The 20887-nt window shown below is 43.5% G+C and overlaps 1 protein-coding gene across 4 annotated transcripts in view; it reads left to right on the forward strand.

The window, feature by feature from the left end:
* Window positions 1–2553: 2553 nt before the first annotated feature.
* Window positions 2554–20887, forward strand: part of FOCAD (focadhesin) — a 147997-nt gene continuing 129663 nt past the window's right edge. Inside the window, exons 1-6 of one of the 4 annotated variants that reach the window (XM_044427581.1) lie at window positions 2554–2651; window positions 8864–8979; window positions 10254–10343; window positions 13468–13542; window positions 13959–14113; window positions 17416–17520. In XM_044427581.1, the coding sequence (XP_044283516.1) occupies window positions 10287–10343; window positions 13468–13542; window positions 13959–14113; window positions 17416–17520 (392 nt within the window). In that variant the 5' untranslated portion in view covers window positions 2554–2651; window positions 8864–8979; window positions 10254–10286. Of the gene's footprint in view, window positions 2652–3479; window positions 3507–7524; window positions 7599–8863; window positions 8980–10253; window positions 10344–13467; window positions 13543–13958; window positions 14114–17415; window positions 17521–20887 lie in introns of those variants that run through there. The other 3 variants (XM_044427582.1, XM_044427580.1, XM_044427583.1) reach the window with 3 other exon arrangements.

The raw sequence follows: 20887 nt of genomic DNA on the forward strand, positions 1-20887 counted from the left end.
TTTATTTACACTGCTTTTACCCCACCCTTCAGCCAAAAAAGACTTCCGGAGCAGCTTATGAATGTTAGTAATGAGACACTCTCAGGCTTACAACAAAAGACCCGATGCAAAAAGAAATGGGATTGGAAGGAAGGAAGGAAGAAAGGAAGGAAGAGGAAGGAAGGAGCTAGGGTAGGAGGGCTCCCTTGTGCATAATTGTGCAGGTGTGTTTCACAATTGCAATTCTACTCAGCATGTTCATGAATTTAGCACAGTATGCCAGGAGCTTGCTGTAGGATTAGGGGATGGTTGCCTAGCCCTCACACACTCCCTGCCAGCCAAGTTCCCATGAACCCACAATGCCTTATTGTGGCTTGCATATTCATAAGGGTAGCTAGCACATACGACAGTAGCTTGAGTGTAAATTAACCCTCGCTGGCTCCATGTGTCACGCATTCCTAGACACTGATGGGCAGCAATGGCTCCTCTGCAGCAAAGTTTTCCTGCCTTAGGCAGAGATGCCTGGGAATGACACTCAAACCTTGTACATGCAAAGCAGGTCCTCTACCAGCCCCCGCCTTCCCAACAGCTGCTTCATGCCTGCTGATGAACGGTGCAGGGACAACCACCCAGAAGCACCCGTACTTATTTATTTATTTATTTTATTAAAACTTTTCTATGCCGCCCCATTCGCCGAAGCCTCGGGGCGGCTCACAACTTGCACCACAGCTGCTGCCTTCAGAGCCATTCCTCTGCTGATGCCCCCAGAGCTGCTTCCCTCCACGCACTCACTAATGTTGCCGGCTCCTGCTGTTGTTGCACAAGGGGCTGGGGAAGCTGAATGCCTGACCTGGCTCTGTGGCTCCAGGCAGCATCTGTCAAGGGAAGGACAGGTGAGAGGAAGTGGAGAAAGTGGTCTAAGTCTGGGTGGGGGTGGAAAGGGGTCAGCTCTGCCCTGCTGCCCAGCCATGCCACGTCTTATGCACTGCACTCATGCGCTCTGTAGGGATCCAGCATAACCAGAGGTGGCTCATCCGATTTATCTGCCACTTACGGCTGATTGCCTGCCGTATATCTATTTTTCTTTCTTGTGTCACAGGCAGATTGGCTGCTTCTCCTGCATTCCCTGTGGCATGGAAGCTGCTTTGTTGCGGGTCAATCCTATGCTGCCAAAGAAAGGGTGTGAATTAAAAAGCAACCATTTTTCAGGGGAAGGAAAGGTAGGCAAACTAGTACCTTCCAGATGCTTTGTACCACAACTCCCATAAGTCCCAGCCTACACACACAGTGGTCAGTGATTATGGGAGTTGTAGTCCAAAACGCTAGGCTGCCTATCATGCAGAGGGCCCTACCCATGTGATTGCACCCTCTCTCTCTCTCTCTCTCTCTCTCTCACACACACACACACACACACACACAGAGTGTCTGGTCACATCTCAGGAAAAGTCTGTGCGCGTGAGTATGTGGAGGGAAGAAAATCTTCTGAATGCTGCAGATGATTTTCCTGAAAGAAACAGGGGTACGACTCCCTCTCTTCTCAGGATAAAGTTGTCCAAAGGGTGGGCAGGCTAATGAGGGAAATTGTCATGTCCTCATCCCCACACCTGTGCATACCATGGACATAAGTTACAGAAAACCAGATTCAGGTTTTAATTGTGCAGCCAGGGTGTTTCCGGATTTTAATTGTATTTTGTACCATGTTTGTTTGTTTGTTTGTTTATGTGAGCTATCCCGAGGCTATAAGCGATGGGATGGCATACAAAAACTCTAAATAAATACATACATACCAGGAAAAAATTACTCACTGTCAGAGGAGTATGGCAATGGAACCAATTACCTAGGGAGGTTGTAGATTCTCGTATGCTAGAGGCACTCAGAAAGTGACTGGGCATTCATCTGAGTGGGATGGTTAACTTAGTGTCCTCCTCTAGCAGGTGGCTGGACCCAATGACCTTCTTGGCCCCTTCCAACTCTACTATTCTATGATTCTAATTTGTTGTGTAGTGGTAAATAGCTGTGAAATAGCCAGATGAAGGGTCCACCCACACACTGAGGTTTCTTCTAATAAGGCTAATTATCAACAAGGGATGCTGAAGACTCCTTATCCATTACAGCCTTTATTCTGAGCTTTATAGGAACTCTCCACTTTGGGACAGAGTTCAGCACCATGGACAGCAACCAGAAAGCTCAGGAGGACCGCTGCAAGGGGTCAGGAGCCCGACTGACTCAGGTGTCATCAACTTCTCTAGAGCATCACTCGATTTTTCGCACTTTGTGTGTCTTTTCTAGACCAGCTTCTATAGAAACCGCTGTCCTCCAGATATGGCTTGAGGATGATAGACCATGTAGTCCAACTCCCCACCCCTTTCCGAGAACTCCAGTTTGGAGGAAACTATTTCACCCGACTTGCCGGGCTTCCCGTTTGAGACTACAGCGAAATCGGCAACGCGGCATCACGCCACGAACGAAAGGCGGCTCCCTTTTTACTAATGCGCATGCGCCTTCCTTTGGGCATGCTCAGAATGAGCGCCGAAGTCCACCTGCCCTTTCCCGAGTGCTGATTTGTCGTCGCAGGCCGAGCGGCCGCTACTGAGTCTGCGCGCTCGCGGAGCACGTCGCCGTGGGACGGTGGGGCTGCTGGGCTTGACAGAAGGAGCCCGGCTGGAAGGCGGGTGAGTGGTTGCGCCGGGCTCGGCCGGGGAGCCTCGGAACGCCGCCGCCGGCGCCGCCGCGCTCGAGTGCGGGCGGCGGGCGGCCCCCGGGGTGCGATGGGGCGCGGGGCAACGAGGACTCCTGCAGCTGACAAGTCCTGTAACTTTGCAGTCCTGCCCTGAGCTGTGCTGATGCTGATGTGTTGGAAAGCGGTATCAGCCTGCACGTGTGAAGGGAGACGCGTCCTTTCGTTCTGTTCTCGTGCGTGTATAGGGCTTGGTTCTGGGGGGCCCTAAAATGTAAGGATGGGACAAGTTGGAATACAAGTTGTATCCTTAAAGCAGCTTGGAAACGATTGAAGTAACTGAGGGTGGGAGAGGGAGTCTGAGGAAAGAGGCGCCCTTAGTTACACATTTTGAATGTCCCCATTTGTAACTAATCTCCGGCAGACGTGGGCATTAGCAGTGCCAACATACTGGTTAATGAGAGGTCTCGCTCCGCCTTTGAGCAGACACCAAAGCCCTTGGTCGTTCAGCCCAGCTGCCTTTTGCACAACAGGATGTCTCAATGATTATTATTCTTTTCCCTTCCCCCATTAGCTGAAACTCTTCAGGGGTGCGATAACAATTAAAAACATAACTGAAGTATTACAATTTGGAATGAAATTCTAAAGAAGATATAGCACTGCTTACATTTATCACACATTCCCACATATTATTATATACTGCAATGCATTAAAGTTAATAAAACATTTGTTTGTTTGTTTTATTAGATTTAGATCCTGCCTTTTTTCTTTTTTGAAAGAACTGAAAGCAGCTTACATCATTCTCCTGCTGCTGCTCTCAGTCTTATCCCCACAACAACAACCCTGTGAGGTAGGTTGGGGTGAGAGTTTGTGAATGGCCCAAAGTCACACAGTTGGTACCATGGCCAAATGGGGACTAGAACCCAGATCATTTGAGTCGCAGTCCTGTGCTCTTATCCACTACATCACATTATGCATATACTTCAACAAAGGCATCCCAAATATCCATTTGTAGATTATGCCTGAAGGCCATTCATTCAAAAATTGAAAAATTCATTAAATTCTCCACCCATTGCATTATTGCAGGGGCAGTTTATCCTGTCAATGTTGTAATATTAATCTTTTAGTTGTCAAAAGAGTGTGGAGATTCTATGTTGACCTTTTGTTAAATTCTAAGGAATGTGTAAGTCAAATGAACACATGTATCCTTAAGTGTTAAAGAATTTTCCATCACATGATTTATCTGAATTATTACCTCCTCCAAGAAGGAAGGTGCACCAAAACATATGGAGAAGTGGAGTATTAATAGCATTATATCTCCAATAATTGACTGATGTAATTAAGCTTTTATCAGAGAGACAGTATAGCATCCAAAATACTTGAAAGATCAGTTTTTGCTGAATTAAGCAAAGCCTAAGATCTGTAACCTTTCCTGAAATAAAAATGGAGCATTCAGTTGATGGGGTAAAATTGGATTTTCTAGTTTGTTATTCCATTTTTTGACAAGACTCTCTGTGTTATATTTATTCACATAAATATTCAGTTGATACACAAGAATTGTAGGTGCAGCCTTGATCAGCACTTCCAAAAACACAGCTGGCTCTGAAGCTATAAAAGCAGCAGGACAATCTATACGTCTAACAAGTACATATGTTGCCATGCAGCTGTAACTAGCAATTTGTATTTAGGACCCGAAGCAGTAAATGGGAAAATTATTATGCCTTCTGGAAAATTATCACCAGGACAGACAAATTGATCCAAAGTAACAATCAGCTTGTTTGTCCAAATCTGCCAAACATGTTCTTGCCAATCTTTAAGTCTGGACTTTTCCATAAAGCTAATTCTGCATGTAAAATGCATCAAACTGCAACGGATATGAAAATACATCCCATAGCTTTCTAGCTGCCATGACTGGAAGAGACACATTATCTAGTTTAGTAGGACAAGAGCCCAGTGTAATCCATCTGGAAGAGGATCCACACATGAAGATTGTAAAACTCACTGGGGAGGGAAATCTAGTACAGGCAACAAATAGACCCCATTCTATAAGAAAAGGCCAAATCCATCCTCTTAGATTTAAAGTTGCATCCTTTTCAAGGATATTCATGGTGGACTGGAACCCACCTAAAAAACTTTAAACTTCTGAAAATACTTGCCCTATAAAACATAAAACATGAACGATTTAATGTATTACATTCATTTTAAGTGTATTTACCTTGCCCCATAGACTTAACTTTATAAATGTCTGTTAATGTCCCTTGACATCTCATTAATCAACTTAACTTAATCATTTATGATCTGTCTCTTTGACAAGTATTTTCAGATAAGGAATAAACTCAGCACGACGTCTAAATTGCTTATTAGGCAACACACTATGGGGTGCATTAACTCCAGACAGACATAAGTTCTGACTGTGCCCAGTTAATAACATCTGGAATTTCCAGGGTGGATCTGGAATTTTATTTGTATCATGTTTTATATTATTATTTTTTATTTATATATGTAAGCCACCCTGAGGCTCTGCGAAAAGGACGGCATATAAATATTCTAAACAAATAAATAAAATAACCAGGTAAATATCCAAAATCATTGATTGTTTTCATCAGAGCTGGAACAGATTACTGGAGTTCTGAGAGGATCATCAGTATAGAGAATAGGTTTATATTCTAACTTACTATACACAAATCCATAATATACAACATACTATGTTGTATAGTGCATGCCAGGGGTTCCAAACATAAGTTGCATATCAGTGGGAAAGAGTTTATCCCTGCTTTCAGGTAAACAGCCAAAAAAACAAGCCTCAGGTATGACTCAGTTGGCCCTAAATTTAGCTCTGGGAATTTCATATAAAATTTGTATGCATTTCTGAAATTCTGGAAGAAAAACAAACCATAATATGGCAAAGTTAAATTTCCAATACATTTTATGGAAGGCCTTTTCTTGCATCCAAAGAGATAATGACAGCTCTGTCTATACTGCCTTTATTTAACACAGTCAGATCCAGAAACAATCTTACGATTATCAGTCCCTTTCCTATTTTTAATAAATCCCATCAGGTCCAGTTGGACTAATGTAAGAACTTGTTGTAGTCTGTCAGCCAAAATTGCAGTAATTTTTTAATATCAGCATTCATAAATGAAATGTCAATAAGCTACACAGAGGGTATGATCTCAATCTGATTTAGGAATTACTGTAATGTAAACATCATTGAGTGCTGATGAAAGAGAACCTAATTCAAAAGTAGGGTTATACATATGATAACAGTTTGGGAATTGGAAAACTTAAAAAAAAAAAACTTCAATAAGGATAAGGTGTGATTGTTTCCATGTGGTACAATAAAAATAGAAGGAAAAAAAATAAAGCCATGAAAACAACAACATGATGAAACATAATAGAAATCTTTTAAAAGTTCAAAATTATGGCGTTGAATCAAATTAAGAGAGCCTGCAACAGTCTAAAAGTCTAAAAATACAGTAGAACATTTGCTGCACTGAAAGATGAAGGACTAAAATCTCTCCGTCATGCCTAGGTGTAGGTCTTACAACAGGACTCCTCAAACTTTTCCACCAGGGGGCCAGTTGAAAGGTGCCAGTGCTGGGCGCGGGCTGGAAAGGTGGTGCCGCAGGGTGCGCAGGCCGGCCGGCCGGCGGGGGGTGGGTGGGGATGGCACATGCGGGCGCATGCACTGAGGGGAGCATGGCGTGCGGCGAGACGAGGTGAGGCGAGGTGCGGGTGTACATGCACAGTGAGGCGAGCGCAAGAGGCAGCAGCTAGCTAGCTTGCTTGCTTGCTTGCTTGGAGATAGTTTTCTCCGAGCGGGCAAACCGCTGCCTCCCCGCACGCGGGGCGAGGTGAGCAGCGGTGGCGGGCGCATGCGTGGGCACAGTGGGTCCAAATGGGCATGGTGGGCCGGATCTGGCCCCCGGGCCATAGTTTGAGGACCAGTGTCTTACTGAGAGCCCCTTCCCTCTTGCTGCCATCACTGCTGAGGCCATCAGAGGGAGAGCAAGCCCCTCCACTGTGCCTGTGACTGCTTTGCAACTAAGAAGCTAGTATCTGAATTTGCTTTTTCCTTCTCCCTCCCAGTGCTTTGTCCTTGTGTGTCATGTCTTTTAAACTGTAAGATTGACTGTATCAATGACTTACATTGATTGTGTCAAAGATTGTGTCATTTTTTATCTTTGTAAACCCCCTTGGGTACTTTTTTTGTTTAAAGGGGATGTATACAAATGCTTTCAATAAATACAAAAATAAAATAGCTAGAAGAATAAGTAAGTTCTTATTTGTCACCAAAAAGACTACAGTTTAGGACCGGGTGAACCTCTCTGGGCAGGGTATTTCATGGCTGGGGTACCATGATTGAAAAGGCTGGCTCCTTAGTAGCCACCGACCCCATTTAATTTTGAGGGTACACCCAGTGGAGAGCCTCTGAAGGCAGGCATATACGGGAAGAGATGGCTTTTCTGGTATGGAAGTGTGGGTGTGCATAAGGAAGTGGAGGTGTTTATTGGTTTTATTTATTTAAATAAACTTTTGGCTCTGTACTTTGGCTGAAAAGGCTTCCAGAGCTGACTTGAAGATCCTTGCATTTCATTTGGGATGAAAATAGTTCAGGAAGAGGAAGTAGAAGGCAGCTGCTACCTAATCAGAGCTCATAGAGTCGTAGTATTGTTGGCATTTGTAGCATTGATGTATTGATTATATTTGAATAGGCAACAAAATTAAATGCATAGTGATAGAATGAGTGGGCAGTAGTATACCTGAATTTTAGGTCTGTAGTCTATCAAGATCTGTGAATCAGATTACAGAAGGGACTAACATGATTTTAATGGATTCGTATTTTCACTTTATTCTGCACTATTCAGACCTCATGTGAAGTACTATGTCCAGTTTTGGGATTTGGACAAAATGGAGCAAGTTCAGAGGATTGCAGTTAGAGGTATTTTGTTGTTGGGGTTATATGCTGTCAAATCATCTCCAACTTATAGCAACTTTATGAATGAAAGACCTCTAATGACAACTACATTCTAATGGATTCAGTCCATCTCATAATTGGTCTTCCCTTTTGTCTTCAGCCTTCAACTTTCCCTAACATGACTGTCTTTCCCAGAGAGTCTTTCCTTCTCATGATGTGTCTGAAGTATGGCAGCCTCAGTTTTGTCATTTCTGCTTCTACAGAAATCTCTGGCTTGATTTGATCTAGGACCCACTGTCTGTCTTTCTTTTGGCCCAGGGTAAATGCAAAGTTCTCCTCTAGCACTATTACAGTGTTTTTCCAGCCTCTCAGAGGCTTTTGACACCATCAGCCATGGTGTCATTCAGTCAGTTATTCTGACAATTAAGTTCAACAATGCAAATCTGTTCTTTATGTAGACTTTAAACTCTAAAGGGATTTTACTGAAGTTATACATATATTATAACTTGACCCTAAGTTATATTTTGATACTATGTTTCTCTTTGTGATCTTTTTAAGCTTGAATCTGATTTGTGAAATTAAATGCTGATGGTCATTACTGCAGCATGCTCCTGGTCTTGTTCTGGCAGCGAGAATGCAGCTTCTCCTCTGTCTGCTGCCAGTGACATAATCTATTTGATTTCTGTATTGGCCATCTGGTGAAGTCCATGTATACAGTTGTCTGAGCAGTTGCTTGAAATGTGTGTTTGCAGTGAACAGGTTGCTGGCTTCGCAAAATGTTCTGCTCTTTTGCTGCTTTATTTTCCTACAACATGTGATTCTGCTTTGTTTCCTACTTTTACATTTCTGTCACCTACCATTAGCAGCATGTGTTGTTTGGTGTGTTACCAATTTCCTCTTGAACACCTGTATAAATGTATTTGATCTCTTCTTCTTCAGCATCTCCTGTTGGAGCATAGACTTGAAAGATGGTTATGTTGATAGGTTTTCCACTAATTCTGATTGATATTATTTGGTTGGATTTTGTGCTATAGCTTTTTACTGCTTGTGCTACAAGTTCTGGCCAGAAAAAAAAGTGCAAATGGAGGGAAGGTTTCAGAAGATGGCCAATCCATTCATAGAAGATGGTCATGACTCATAGTTAGCACCAGCAGCATAATTGTGATCAAAGATGTGGTTGAATGGATAGGGTTTTTTGATTTTGCAGTAGTTGTTAGATACCTGTATAGCTCTATCATTGCAGTACAAGTCATCAAGTTCAGCTGTACCTTTGTGTCTTTGCGAAACAGACTATGACTGGATGTCCTGCTCCTGACTTTGGAGGAAACAAGTCACCAGAATCAGAAGAACTGCTCAGGTTTCTACAGCATCACTGAGCGGACTTCCTCAACCTGGTACCTTCCAGGTATGTTGGGACTACAACTCCCAATCCTTGAGTTGACTCAGGGATACTGAGCATTCTAGTGCTACACATTTGGAAAGCAGTTGTAGAGCATGACCATTTCAACCGTATATCAGTGAAAAAGTCTGGGCATGTTTGCATATAAAAATAAGGCAGAATATCTTAGGATTGGTAACAAGTATTGGTAATGAGCGAGGATGCTGGCACATGCTGTTTGATTGCTCCAGATGGTTTCTGCAACTGGGAATGTCTTCTGTAATTAGGAACATGTCCTGTCAAAAAACCCTAGTGCTGGGTCTGTACCCAGAAGCATAGCTTGTCTGCCCTCAAGCCAGAGTTTGAAGCCAGGGGTTGCACTTGGCATCTGCATCCTTGCTTATTAGAGGAACAACAGACATAACACTAAGCTTTTCCATCCTGGCTAGTTTATCTGCTCCAATTTGCAGTAGGAACCAAGGTGAAGCTATAAGGCAATGTGCACCAATTGTCTCACCTGTGAGTAATTTTTCTGAGACTGTGATCTATATCTGTGGTAGATCTATTGCCCCAAGTCTTAAGGGATGTGCAAGAGAGCAAAGAGGTGCTGGAATTAGGAGTTGGCAACTTCCAGACTGTCAGATTGAACAATCTACCACTGTGATATGTCAACTAACTCTTCTTGCCATGCATGTGACTGGTTCTCCTTATGACAATTTGATCATTTAGACTGACCACTAGAGAAGTCTGTGGTCTGATTAAGAGTAGAATATGCATGGCTGGATAGGAATAAGGCTTACAATTCCTGACATTCCCCAGCCAGCCAAACTTGTATTGGGAGCTCTGGCAGTTGTAGGCCTTTGGTTTTGTCTAAATATGTGTAGGATTGCATCCTTCTAGAAGGACAGATGGCAGAAGGACATAATCCCAGCAGGATGGAGTGGTCATCAGTTTGATACTGCCATCTTCCCTTTCTTTCTGCATCATAGCATCCTGCCCTCTCATCCTGCATTTTCAACCTCAAGCCCACCTCAGTATTTAGGTGCTTTTCCAATGCTTTCCTGAGTATCTGGGGGGGGGGGGGGAGCAGAAAAGATTCAGAGGTGTGCCAAAACAGGAAGAAGGAAAATGTTTAATAGTTTGGGGGCCAGCAGTAGAACAGTGATATGATACTTTGTGGATTGTGTCTGCTGAATAGCTAGATACTGGGCAGGGAGAATTCAATGTGAGTAGCTATTCGGTGTGTATGTTTCTACTGCACATCTGTTCTTTGTCAGTGTAGTTTATTATCTTTGTTGCAGAAGCTGAATGGCTTGTAGGTGAAAGAAACAGCCATGTCTGAAGAAATCAGAAAAAGGTTGGATTTTCCTAACACTCTGATACAGTCACAGGTGAGTAGCTTTCTTTTTGACTTCTAACTATTTTTTTAAACATGCATTTAAACATGCATTTCATCAGTCATCTCAGTACACTGGAACTTGTAGTTCTTCACCCCCTTTGAAGCTTCTGAAATCATTGCAAACATTTGAATTGCAGTTGCAGAATTGTATTTTTGAAAGAGCTCTCTAAGGATCTTGTTGCTACACCTGGCTAGTAAAACCCAGGAAGCAGCACTTTATGTCCTGTTTGCTACTTGAAGGTCAAAAGAGACTTTATTTTAATTCCCCCTTTTATGCTGCAATCCCATATCTACCTACCTAAGATCTAACAAACTCAAAGGGAGTAACTTCTGAAGAGGTATGTATAGAACTTCATGGCAAATCCTGACTTCCTATATAGTGTTCTCTGCTTGGGGTCAGTCTAAATGACCTTGTGTGTGCCCTTGTAACTCAGGGCCTCTGATTACATAGTGATTTGGGATTCACCCCTGCCTGCTTCTCTGTGGCTCTTATGTTAATAACTTTTGTTCTATTGGGCAGCAGGGAACAGAAGTCAGGCTGATGAGTTTTGAACAGAAAAGGTAGAAGAAAGGTGACTTGCAATGCCTGGAGAAATACCTGGGCAGCTGGTAGTCTTTATTTAATGGTACCGGGGGCCAGCAGACTGGAAACCTCATCTTGAGCTCTGTGTAAGGGAACCTTTTATTTAAAAAAGCCACAAGCCTCTATTGCCCTCATTCTTAGGAAACTGAAGTCTGAGTTGGCGCCACTGAAATTCCCCACCTCTTGGAAACAGGATGTGGCAAACAGCATAATGATAGGAATATAGGGTTACTCTGTTGGATCAGACCAGTGGCCTCATCCCTTCCAATCTCCTGTTTTCCATAGTGACCTCCTAGCAGCTAAGAGTGCATTGATAAGGTGTCTCTTGGTAATCTCACTGTTCTCTAGATTGGAAGATGGAGTTACCCTGGATGACTTCAAGCCATTCTTTGGTGGATGAAGCCTTCATATGAGTTGTTCAGGCTGATGTCCAGGGTATTCTGTGTGTCCACTAGTGTATGGATATGATTTCACTATGTGCAAATCCATGTTACAAGGGAGTTCAGATTTATGTTACACATTGAAGTCATGTGGAATTGTGGTAAATCTGCTTCTGTGAATCGTCTTTCTCTATGTGATTGTTAAATTTTGATGATGGCCGATGCCTTTAGGATGTCTCTTCCGTGATGAGTTCTTTGATAGATATCAGATTCATACATCTGCAAGTGGGGAGAGTGTCTTATTTAAATACATGCACTCTATGTATACCACACTTGGTAATAGGCATTTTGCTCAATAATAAAACATAAACCCCTCAACTGTGAAAGGCTGAGCTTTGCAATCTTAAATGACAGGTGCGTTCATGAAATGGTTGGAAAAGCTCTCTTGCAGGTGTGGGAGCTCACTCATTCCTTCATGTTTGGTACAAAGGAACAAGATGAAAAGAATCTTCTAATGCCACCACAGTGGCTTGTTTGTAAGACAACTTTCTTGCAATGAGCACCCTCCAGATGTTTTGGACTGCAGCCCCCATCAGCCCCAGCCAGCATGGCTAGGGCAGGTATAATGGGAGTTGTGATCCAAGAGATCCGGAGGGCACCAGGATGGGGAAGATTGTTGTAAGCCATTGCGTATTTTTCCCCCTAACAGAATCACAGTGAAGTTCTCTGCTTTATAGCTTTAGGAAATTAGGGACCTGCCAACGTCTAAGCTGGTATCTTTGTCCATCCAGCCCAGAACAAGCTACCTGAACTAGCAGTTTCTTTCCAAAGCGTTAAGCACAAATCTGTCCTGTTACCTGCTCCCTGCGTTTTTTTTACACTGGAGATGCCAGGGATCAAACTTTTGATCAAACCGTAATATGTGATTATGCCAGAACTTATTTATATTTATTTATATTACAATTTATATCCTGCCGTTTTCCTACCAAGGGCTCAAGGCAGCTTACATCATCTCTCCTCCTCCATCTTATCCCCACAACAACAACCCTGTGAGGTAGGTTGGGCTGAGAGTCGGTGACTGGCCCAAAGTCACCCAGTTGGCTCCATGGCTGAGCGGGGACTAGAACCCAGATCCTCTGAGTCCTAGTCCCGTGCTCTTAACCACTACACCGCACTGGCTCTTAGTCTGTTTCTGGGCTCAATTCAAATCCCTGGATCTAACCTTTGAAGTCGTTAAAGGTAACTGAGCTAACTGAAGAAATATCTCTTCATATTTAGCCACATGGACATGAGGGTAAACACACGAGGCCTTCCAACTGGTGCCAGTGGCCAATGAGACAAGGCAGGTGGCCATAAGAAAGAGGCTCTTTTCAGGGGTTGCATCCCATTTGGGGTATGGGAAGCTGCTGGCAAGCTTCTTGCAAAAGTGGCAAAGCCCAGTTGCTGCTCTTGCCGAGCTCAGCCAGGCCACTGCCTGTCCCAGCTGCCCCACAAGTGCCACAAGTGCCCGAAAAGAACTCAGGATCGCAATGAGAGGAGGGCAGACAAGTCAGTCCTGGGGTGCCTGCGGAGGAATGAGGTGGAAGGAGGGATGAACAACAAACAGCTGTTCCAACAGTCTGTTGGGTCCTCATTTGGTTGTTCACACAACAACCAAACCACCATGGCATATTGCTGGGCTGGGGGAGGTTATTGTGACATGCAATCTCACCCCTTGTTCTCTAGTTTAACTTTTATGAAAACAATGGCTTGTATAGCAGCCAGAGGAGTTATTGTATTATTGGGCAGTTGAAATACTAACATATATATGTATTTGGCCTCTGAACTGTGGTCCCTCCACCAGCTTTAATTTTTGAAAGTGTGTTCCAGGCAGCGAGGGCTAGTGCAAGTAAGGGCACAAGCAATCAAAGAGCGATTATTTGCGGTCGCTGTACATTCCAGATTACCTTGATGCACTCCAGGGTCCCATGCGAAAGCACCAAAGATGCTATGTTGAGATGCTGGGATTGTGCATAGCCATGGGCTGCCCATCCTCTCCGATTCTGCTGAAGCCCCTCCCTTGGATTACGGCGTGCAGCCACCTGGGACAGCAGAATGTCTCGCTGCAGGCAAGAGTAACGGAGAGAACCCAGTGATTTATGTTTCCTTCACAGACTGTGGGCCATCTGATTGCTGCAGTGCTGAAAGAAAATGTTTCATCCAACAAGATAAGCCAGTCCTCTAACCAGGTTTGTTTCTCTGTGTTCTTGCTTGCGTTTCTCGCGTTCCCTGTTTTGCTTTTGTTTTGGCAGGCCAGGGTTGAGAACCAGCCCCAGTAACACTCGATCTTCATGGCTGAATGGTAGTCAAGCAGCCTTCTGTAGGGGATGGGGGTGCTTTATCATTTCATGCTCTCTGGAAAAATTTGGCGCTACATAGACCAGCCGGGCATGGGAATGATGGGAGTTGCAGGCCAACCCATCCAGAGGACACCAGGTTGGGGAAGCATGGCCTTTGCTTTCTTGGAGGCTAAAGTGCATTTAAACCCCCACCCTGGTATTTGCTCAGATGCTCAAAGGGAGACACCGGAGTGAGGTTTCATTGTACTGACAGGTCAGTAGTTCTGCAAGACTGAATTTGTTTTTCCCATGTTCCCTGATTACAGACTCCTGCCCTAAACTTGCTGTGGGAAAATTGCTGCAGCGACAATGTGGTTGTCAGGACGGCGTGCTGTGAGGCGCTTGTGGCACTTGTTTCCCAGGATCATGCAGAGCCAAGTTACGTTCTTAATGGAGCTCTCAACCTGATTCCTTCTGCCAGGTAATGGTTGGTTATGTTACTTGTGCTGTGTCTTTCCAACATTAAAAAAAGTTTGGAGCATATGTATTTAGTGCAGGTTTTTCCTGCAAGTTTTGGTATTCACAGCTACACTGATTCTCAAGAGCAGGATTCGCCTGGGTCCTGATCTCGCACACTAGGATTCCCTGGAAGACACCCTCTCTTTCTGCCAGCTGCCCATAGTTTGGTCCTTGTCCGTCTCCCACCCCTCATTCTGGGCCTAAGTGGAATGGGCGAGGGGTTCTAATGTGGCTTGTCTCAGTAGTTCAGAATCATTCGTTAATTAATTAATTACATAATTGTACTACCCTATAGCCCTGCATGACTCTCTGGGTGGTGAACATGTAGAGAACAAGTTTAAAATACATAAAAGTAAAATATATAGCAGAACCTCAGTCATCCTCTCCCTCTTCTGCCACTGTGCACGTGCACACGCGCACACACGCACACACACCTGGGACCTGAATCATGGATTAACATTTTATTTACCAGTAGTGACTTAGAAATTGTGAATTTTACTTGCCATTTTTGGGCAGTTTAGACTGTCTGGAATTTCTATGATTTGTCCACTGGACTTCCTAAAGTTGAATTGTCCAGGTTTTCCCTGTCACACTGAGCAGTGAAGGTTTAGTTTCACTTGAAGGCCAGGATTCCAAGAGATTCCATAGAAATATTGCTTGTTCCTCACCTCTGTTAATTTATCACAGTTGTATGCCACATTTTTTTTCATGAAGATCAGTAAATTACTTATGTGTTGTCTGTGTCCACACAATAAAGATTGACTAATTGAAATTAATTATGTAACTGCTTTGTGAGGAATTAAATAATGATCAGCATTATTTAAGCATCAACCTAGAACTTTGCTGTAAATAGAAAAGTCACTGAACCCTTCTTGTCTTGGCAGCTTTCTTTTATTTGTGGGAAGAATATCTAAATGGTTCTGCAGAAATGGCTGTGCACACATTCAGTGCTCTGTCAAGCTCTAACTGGGGGCTCCTTTTGTGGAAGCCAGCCAAAAATAAACGTTTGCATCCTCCACCCCCTTGTGTTTGTAAATTGGGGTAAGGTGTGTGATGGCGGAGGTGAGGGATCAATGTAAATAGGTAATGGATGAAAGGAAGAACCGTTACAGTGAAGCCAAATCATAATTGAGTGCAGGTTTCCTGCACTTTTTGTAGGGTTGTTTTCTTGCTCAAGGCCAGTAATCTGGTTTTTCACCTGTGCTGTATTATAGGGTCATTGTAGTGACCCCAGAGTCAGACTTTCCAAGATGCGTACCTTTCAAAACATTTTTTTCACCCCTTCTAACTTTCACAAAATTACATTCTCAACTGGATTTTCTCATGCCTGCCTAGCTGCAGTCAGAAGAAAAAACACCCCTCTACCTTCCAAGCCCTCGAGCAGCTCTGAGGCACTAACCTTCCTTTACTAAGGAATCATGTACTTTCACTTGCCGTTTCAGAAACGGGAACAACCTACTGTCTGCAGGCAGTCAAATCAATTGAAGACTTGAAAGCATGGCATGCCTTCAGATGTACTTAAGCATTTGGGGTTAATGGATGAGGACAACACGCTTGTTTGAACTGGCCTGCCTAGCATGCCCTGAGCAAGTTCAGTGGTGTTTAGCCTTTTCGGTGTCAAGGGCTGAATGCGGTGCTGAGTGGTGGGCTGGGGACTACGTGTACAAATAGCTGCATGCACACATGTGGATGTGTACAAAGACACTCCCCCTTCACCTCTCAGCACATACAAATAGAATTGACTTTGGGTCAGGAAATGGAATCACTAGTCAGTGGGGGTTTTAATAGCCTCCCTCTCCTCCGTCAGCCGTTCTGATCCAGGTGGCTTTCCCCTTGCTGCTATTAACAGGGAAGAAACAAATATCTCTGCATTGGGATTGCTGGGAGTGCCATCAGGTTAGCACCTATTCCCGCTAATCCTGATTATAATCAGGATAGCTAGTAGCAGCTGTAATGCATGGCCCAGAGCAGCTGTTACAAGCCAAAGGAACCTCATTTGGGATTTCAAAGCCATAGACCATTTTCCTTACAAAATGTTTTTTATTTTGCAATTGTATTGTATTATTTATTATATATTTATTATTTTATTTTATTAATATTATTTTATTTATTTAAACCCAAGCACAAATCACCCACAATGAACCTCTGAGCATGTATAGAGTGGTTTGTTGAACCCAATCTAGTGTTTACCTCCAGGAATTCTCTTTATGAACATAATGCATGGGTCCCATTCTTTCAGGAAGGGCTCTCTGAAAGGGAACATGCCTACTCTCCATGCACTGGCCATTTAATTGGGCTGCCCACCTCTGCTGACGCCTCATCATGGGGTCAAGAGCCAGGGCGCCTGGTCTCCATCTGAGAATCCCTCATTCCCAGAGTCCCCTCCAGAGCTGCATAGCCTTGAGACCACCCTCATCTCAGTGTTTTGGCATGTCCCATTCTCCCAGTTCCCCTTTGATCTGCTTCACATTCCAGTTTGGAATTTTCTGCATTACAGACATGAGAACAAGTGCCCAGAGCAGCCATCCTTCTCACTCCCTGTGCTGCTGGGGAAAGTGGCTGTGTCTCTGGCAGGCCATATGCAGGCTGTGAATTGCTCGCTTCTGGCACTGATGTTGGATATTGTCATATGTGCTACTCATAGTGGGTGTTTTGAGTGTAGGTCCTCTGCAAAACAGTGATCCTTGATCTAGAGGCAACTAGGGGTCAGCTGTCTACCAGCTGTAGAGACAGAACCCAGCTGCCCACTTGCCTTGGGCAGAGCAGATAGGAAAAATCATACTGTGGGCAACTGCCAAGTTTTATGTCAAATGTGGCAGTACCTGAACTGTAAAAAAATGTGGGGGCCCATTCAATTTGAAAACATTTCTCTCTCTCTCTTTTTAGTGAGGTTGCTGTGAATGCAGAGTGTGTGCAACCACCATTTTGAATACATAACCCTTGTTCAGGGGTTGTTGTTTCATGCAAACCTGGTGAGCATGGATTATGCAAGGATTACACAATGCTTGTGTAACCCATGGTCTATTTTAAGATGATATGAGGGTTGTTTAACCTTTGCAAAACCTACCCTCATTGGGTTCACACTACGCAGCTATCCCCAGGTGGAGGTTGGCTATATAACTTTGCTCAGTAGCTCATCATGGGTTATGTTGCATGTGGCATTAATGACACTCACAACTGGTTCTAGACTAGGAAGTGAGGTGCTGGCCATTCTTCCTGCAGAATAATGTTGATTTTTACATGCGTTCACTGTGTTTTTGACAGGAATGTGCAAGGTTTGATAAAAATCATAGTAAAACTACTACAGAGACAGTCCCTGAAGGTGGCAAAAAGTGGAGAGGAACAACTGTCAGAGTCATATGCAGTCAGGTATACTTTAAATTGCTCCAATTATGCATGCTGTTTTGAATGGTAGAAGTAACATGTACATTGCAGGTACCTGTGGAGACTTTTAAGAACGAAATTATATGATGTCTGGTTGCTAAAATTACAATAAAATTGGCTTTGCTTAATTTGGCTATGAAAGAGCCATTGCTTTAGATGCACCCTCTCAGTTTGAAGGAAATAAAGTACACATGTTATAGTTTAGGGCCTTAAAATGAAAGCCGTCCTCCTTTTGCAAATGTGGCCAATTTAGGGAGAACTTGCATTCTAACCAAGTTTATGAAGCATCTCAGGCATGATGCAAGCAGCTAGTAGATAAAATCTTAAAATAACTTGGGTCCAAATTTCACATGGAATTCCATCCTTTCTGTTACATCTGAGTCCTAAGTTCTACTTTTAGTGCCATGTTAACCCTACAATTAAAGTACTCAGTGTCTACCACAAGGAGGAAACGGGAGCCTTAGTTGGCTATACCAGAGTTCTAGAGCTTCCTTTCCTGGTCAGCTGTCCAAAGCTGAGCTTGAATGTGGAAAAAGTTGCAGAAGTGCTGTAACATATTGTTTGCTCTGCATATATTGTTGTATGGTATATAGAGATGAGCATTAGAATAGCTGTGCTGGATCAGATCAAATGCCAGAGTACTTCAGATGCAGTGGTAGAGGTTTCTTACTGAGGAGTCATGGAAACTTGGAAAAGGCCACCACAGATGTACTCCATGTCTGCACAAAACAAATGGTCCAGATTTCCAGGCAAGATGCCCAGTGCTGTTCTGAACCGATGAGCATAGTTTTGGTTATGAAGTGTCTCTACGGGGCGGGTGATTCTAAAGCAGGGGAGGAGAACTCCCATCTCATGGAGAGGATGCAGCCAGCAAAGATTGCTCATCAGCTCCATGTCACCTTACTCCCCTATGTCATTCAGCCCGCCGAAGACTGTTTGGTGAGTCATTTGGCCTCCCACTCCAATGCAGCGCCCTGCCCTTGTTCTAAAGGCCTTTGTTCTGTTTTTCCACGAAGTGCAACTTCTGTTTAGCTGTTTAGTGTAATTCTCTCTCTCCCTCCCCCTCTCTCCCCCCCTCCCCCCCCCACTCACTTGATTATAGTGGGAAGATGCAGAATGGCACATAAAGGCCCTCCTGGTATGACCTTGCATCCCAATCTGTATTGTTGGTGCTGACCTATTATGGGTGCTGTCCAACAGGGCTGCTCATAACCTTTGAAACTCAGGGAATTATGGGCCTCGTGTGCAGGACAGGAGGAACGTGGATGTGACATCCACCTTGCTACTCCTGTCCAGGAATGTCTTCCACCTCTTCTCCAAGGTTGCCCATATGATCCTGGAGACATAGTCAACACAGTTCTTTCTGTGAAGGTGGCAGTCTGAGCAGGGATAGCCAGACCCAAAGTTGGAATTTTTGTGCCATCTTGGATCTGGAAATAATTCCAGATCCAAGTAATTCTGTGACTCTCAAGACACTGTCAAGGGTTCATAGGAATGCTTTTATATGGAATCCTGTAAAATAAAAATATGTCTTGTGCTATCTTGAGGAGCAATGCATTTGCTATGGCATATGTTTTAATGGAATAGAGTCTGCATCATCAGTGAAGTGAACTGCAGTTCATGAAATCTTTTGCCATCATAAATATTTTGGCCTTTTAAGGTGCTACATGATAATATCTGGGTTTTGAAGCAACAAACATTGCTACTTCTGGAAATAGTAAAAATAAATGGAGCAGAATTTCATCAGATAGAGAAGAAATTGTACTTTCTGCCATTGCACTGCTTGGTATAAATAAAGGTCTCTTAGAAATGTTAAATATGCTTACCATATCAAGAATCGTACATGGTTAAATCAATACAGTACAATCTAAATGATTAAAATACAGATAAATGTATTTATTGTGTCATACATATCTGTACTGACTGTAATAAATAACCCACAAAAATTTTTCCTTTTATGTGCTGTCAAGTCTCATATCCATAAGTGTATCATCATCTCAACCCAACTATATCCAATATTTCCTGTAGGTCTGCTCCAAGACTGACATTTGTAGAAGTCTTCCAAGTTCCTAAAATCTCTAATCCCGCTATTTCTATATGCAGTATGTGCCAACTTCAGACTACTAGTAATGCCCCATTTATTCCCCCAATTTGTAATAAGTGACACTTGTTTCCATTTCCAGCATTGTGTTACCAGACATTTTGTGGCTATCCATAAGCGAGGTATTCATTTTCTTGTGGTTTCCCTTCCCCTGCTCAAAGTCTTTCGGAAATCCAAGAATTAACCATTTAGGGCACAATCCTATTTGTGTTCAGGCAAGAAAGGCATGGTTGGCTGGGGCATGCCTGGAACTGCAGGCCTTTTTATTCTGTCTCAGCATGCATAGGAGTGTGCCCGTGGGCTTTCTTGGGACGGAGAGCACAGTAACAACCCCTGTTGTTGCTATTTTACCAACTAGCCTAATAAAGAATTCTGGGAAACGCAAGAGCTTGCATAATCCTTGGTGGCACTTTGGGTGGTCCTACTAAAAGCATAGCCCAACTGCAGATTTTGTCTTTTTTCCCCTCATAGTGCACTGAGGCTTGGCTTGACTTTGGTATGGTTAGTTGTAACTACTTTCAGTGCAGTAAAGGCTTGCATAGTGTAGTGGTCAAGTGTGTAGCCTTCGGTGTCACTGATATCTCTCATCCTGCCATAGGGCATGTAGTCCTTGGTTCCATTGTTGTAAGCATCATTAATTGATTGGGCAGTCTTAAACCATCTAATATCTTTGTTGCATCTCCCCACATCTGCCACCCTGCAAGTTCCTGAATAATGGGATATTAAGTGTGCAGTCCTATGGCTTCTGGAAATTGTTGGGGGTGGGGGGCAGGGGGATAGGATGATTTAGTGTCCCAACATTGAGGTCTTCTGTCCTTTCCCTCTGTGGGGTTGGCATCAGCCTCAGAGAGGTTTAAAGGGGCATGCTGGTGCTTGGAATGGGGAGAAGGCTAGGACTGTCAGCTAATCCAATGTCATATCCAAATGATGCCCTAGCCTCCTTCCCTCCCCCTCCATTCTGCTTTATCTAGAAGGCAAAAAATGTATATGAAATGGTATAAAATTTACATACATACTAAGATGACACCGATGACAATTTCTGTATTGTTTACTAGGTATGTACTAGTATTGGTATTTGAAGGCTTCTTAATCTAACCAATCTCTTCCCTTGACTTACTACCAGATAATGGAATTAAAATTCAAGGCAGGAAGGAAAATATTTGAAATGCACATGTAAAGTTGTAAAGTGAATTGCTATGTTGCTGAGGGGATTGGGGTCATAGCTTGGTACATGAAAATGCATGGCATTGT

The sequence above is a fragment of the Varanus komodoensis genome, unplaced genomic scaffold (assembly GCF_004798865.1).
Source record: "Varanus komodoensis strain SLA01 unplaced genomic scaffold, ASM479886v1 scaffold19, whole genome shotgun sequence".
NCBI lineage: Eukaryota > Metazoa > Chordata > Lepidosauria > Squamata > Varanidae > Varanus > Varanus komodoensis.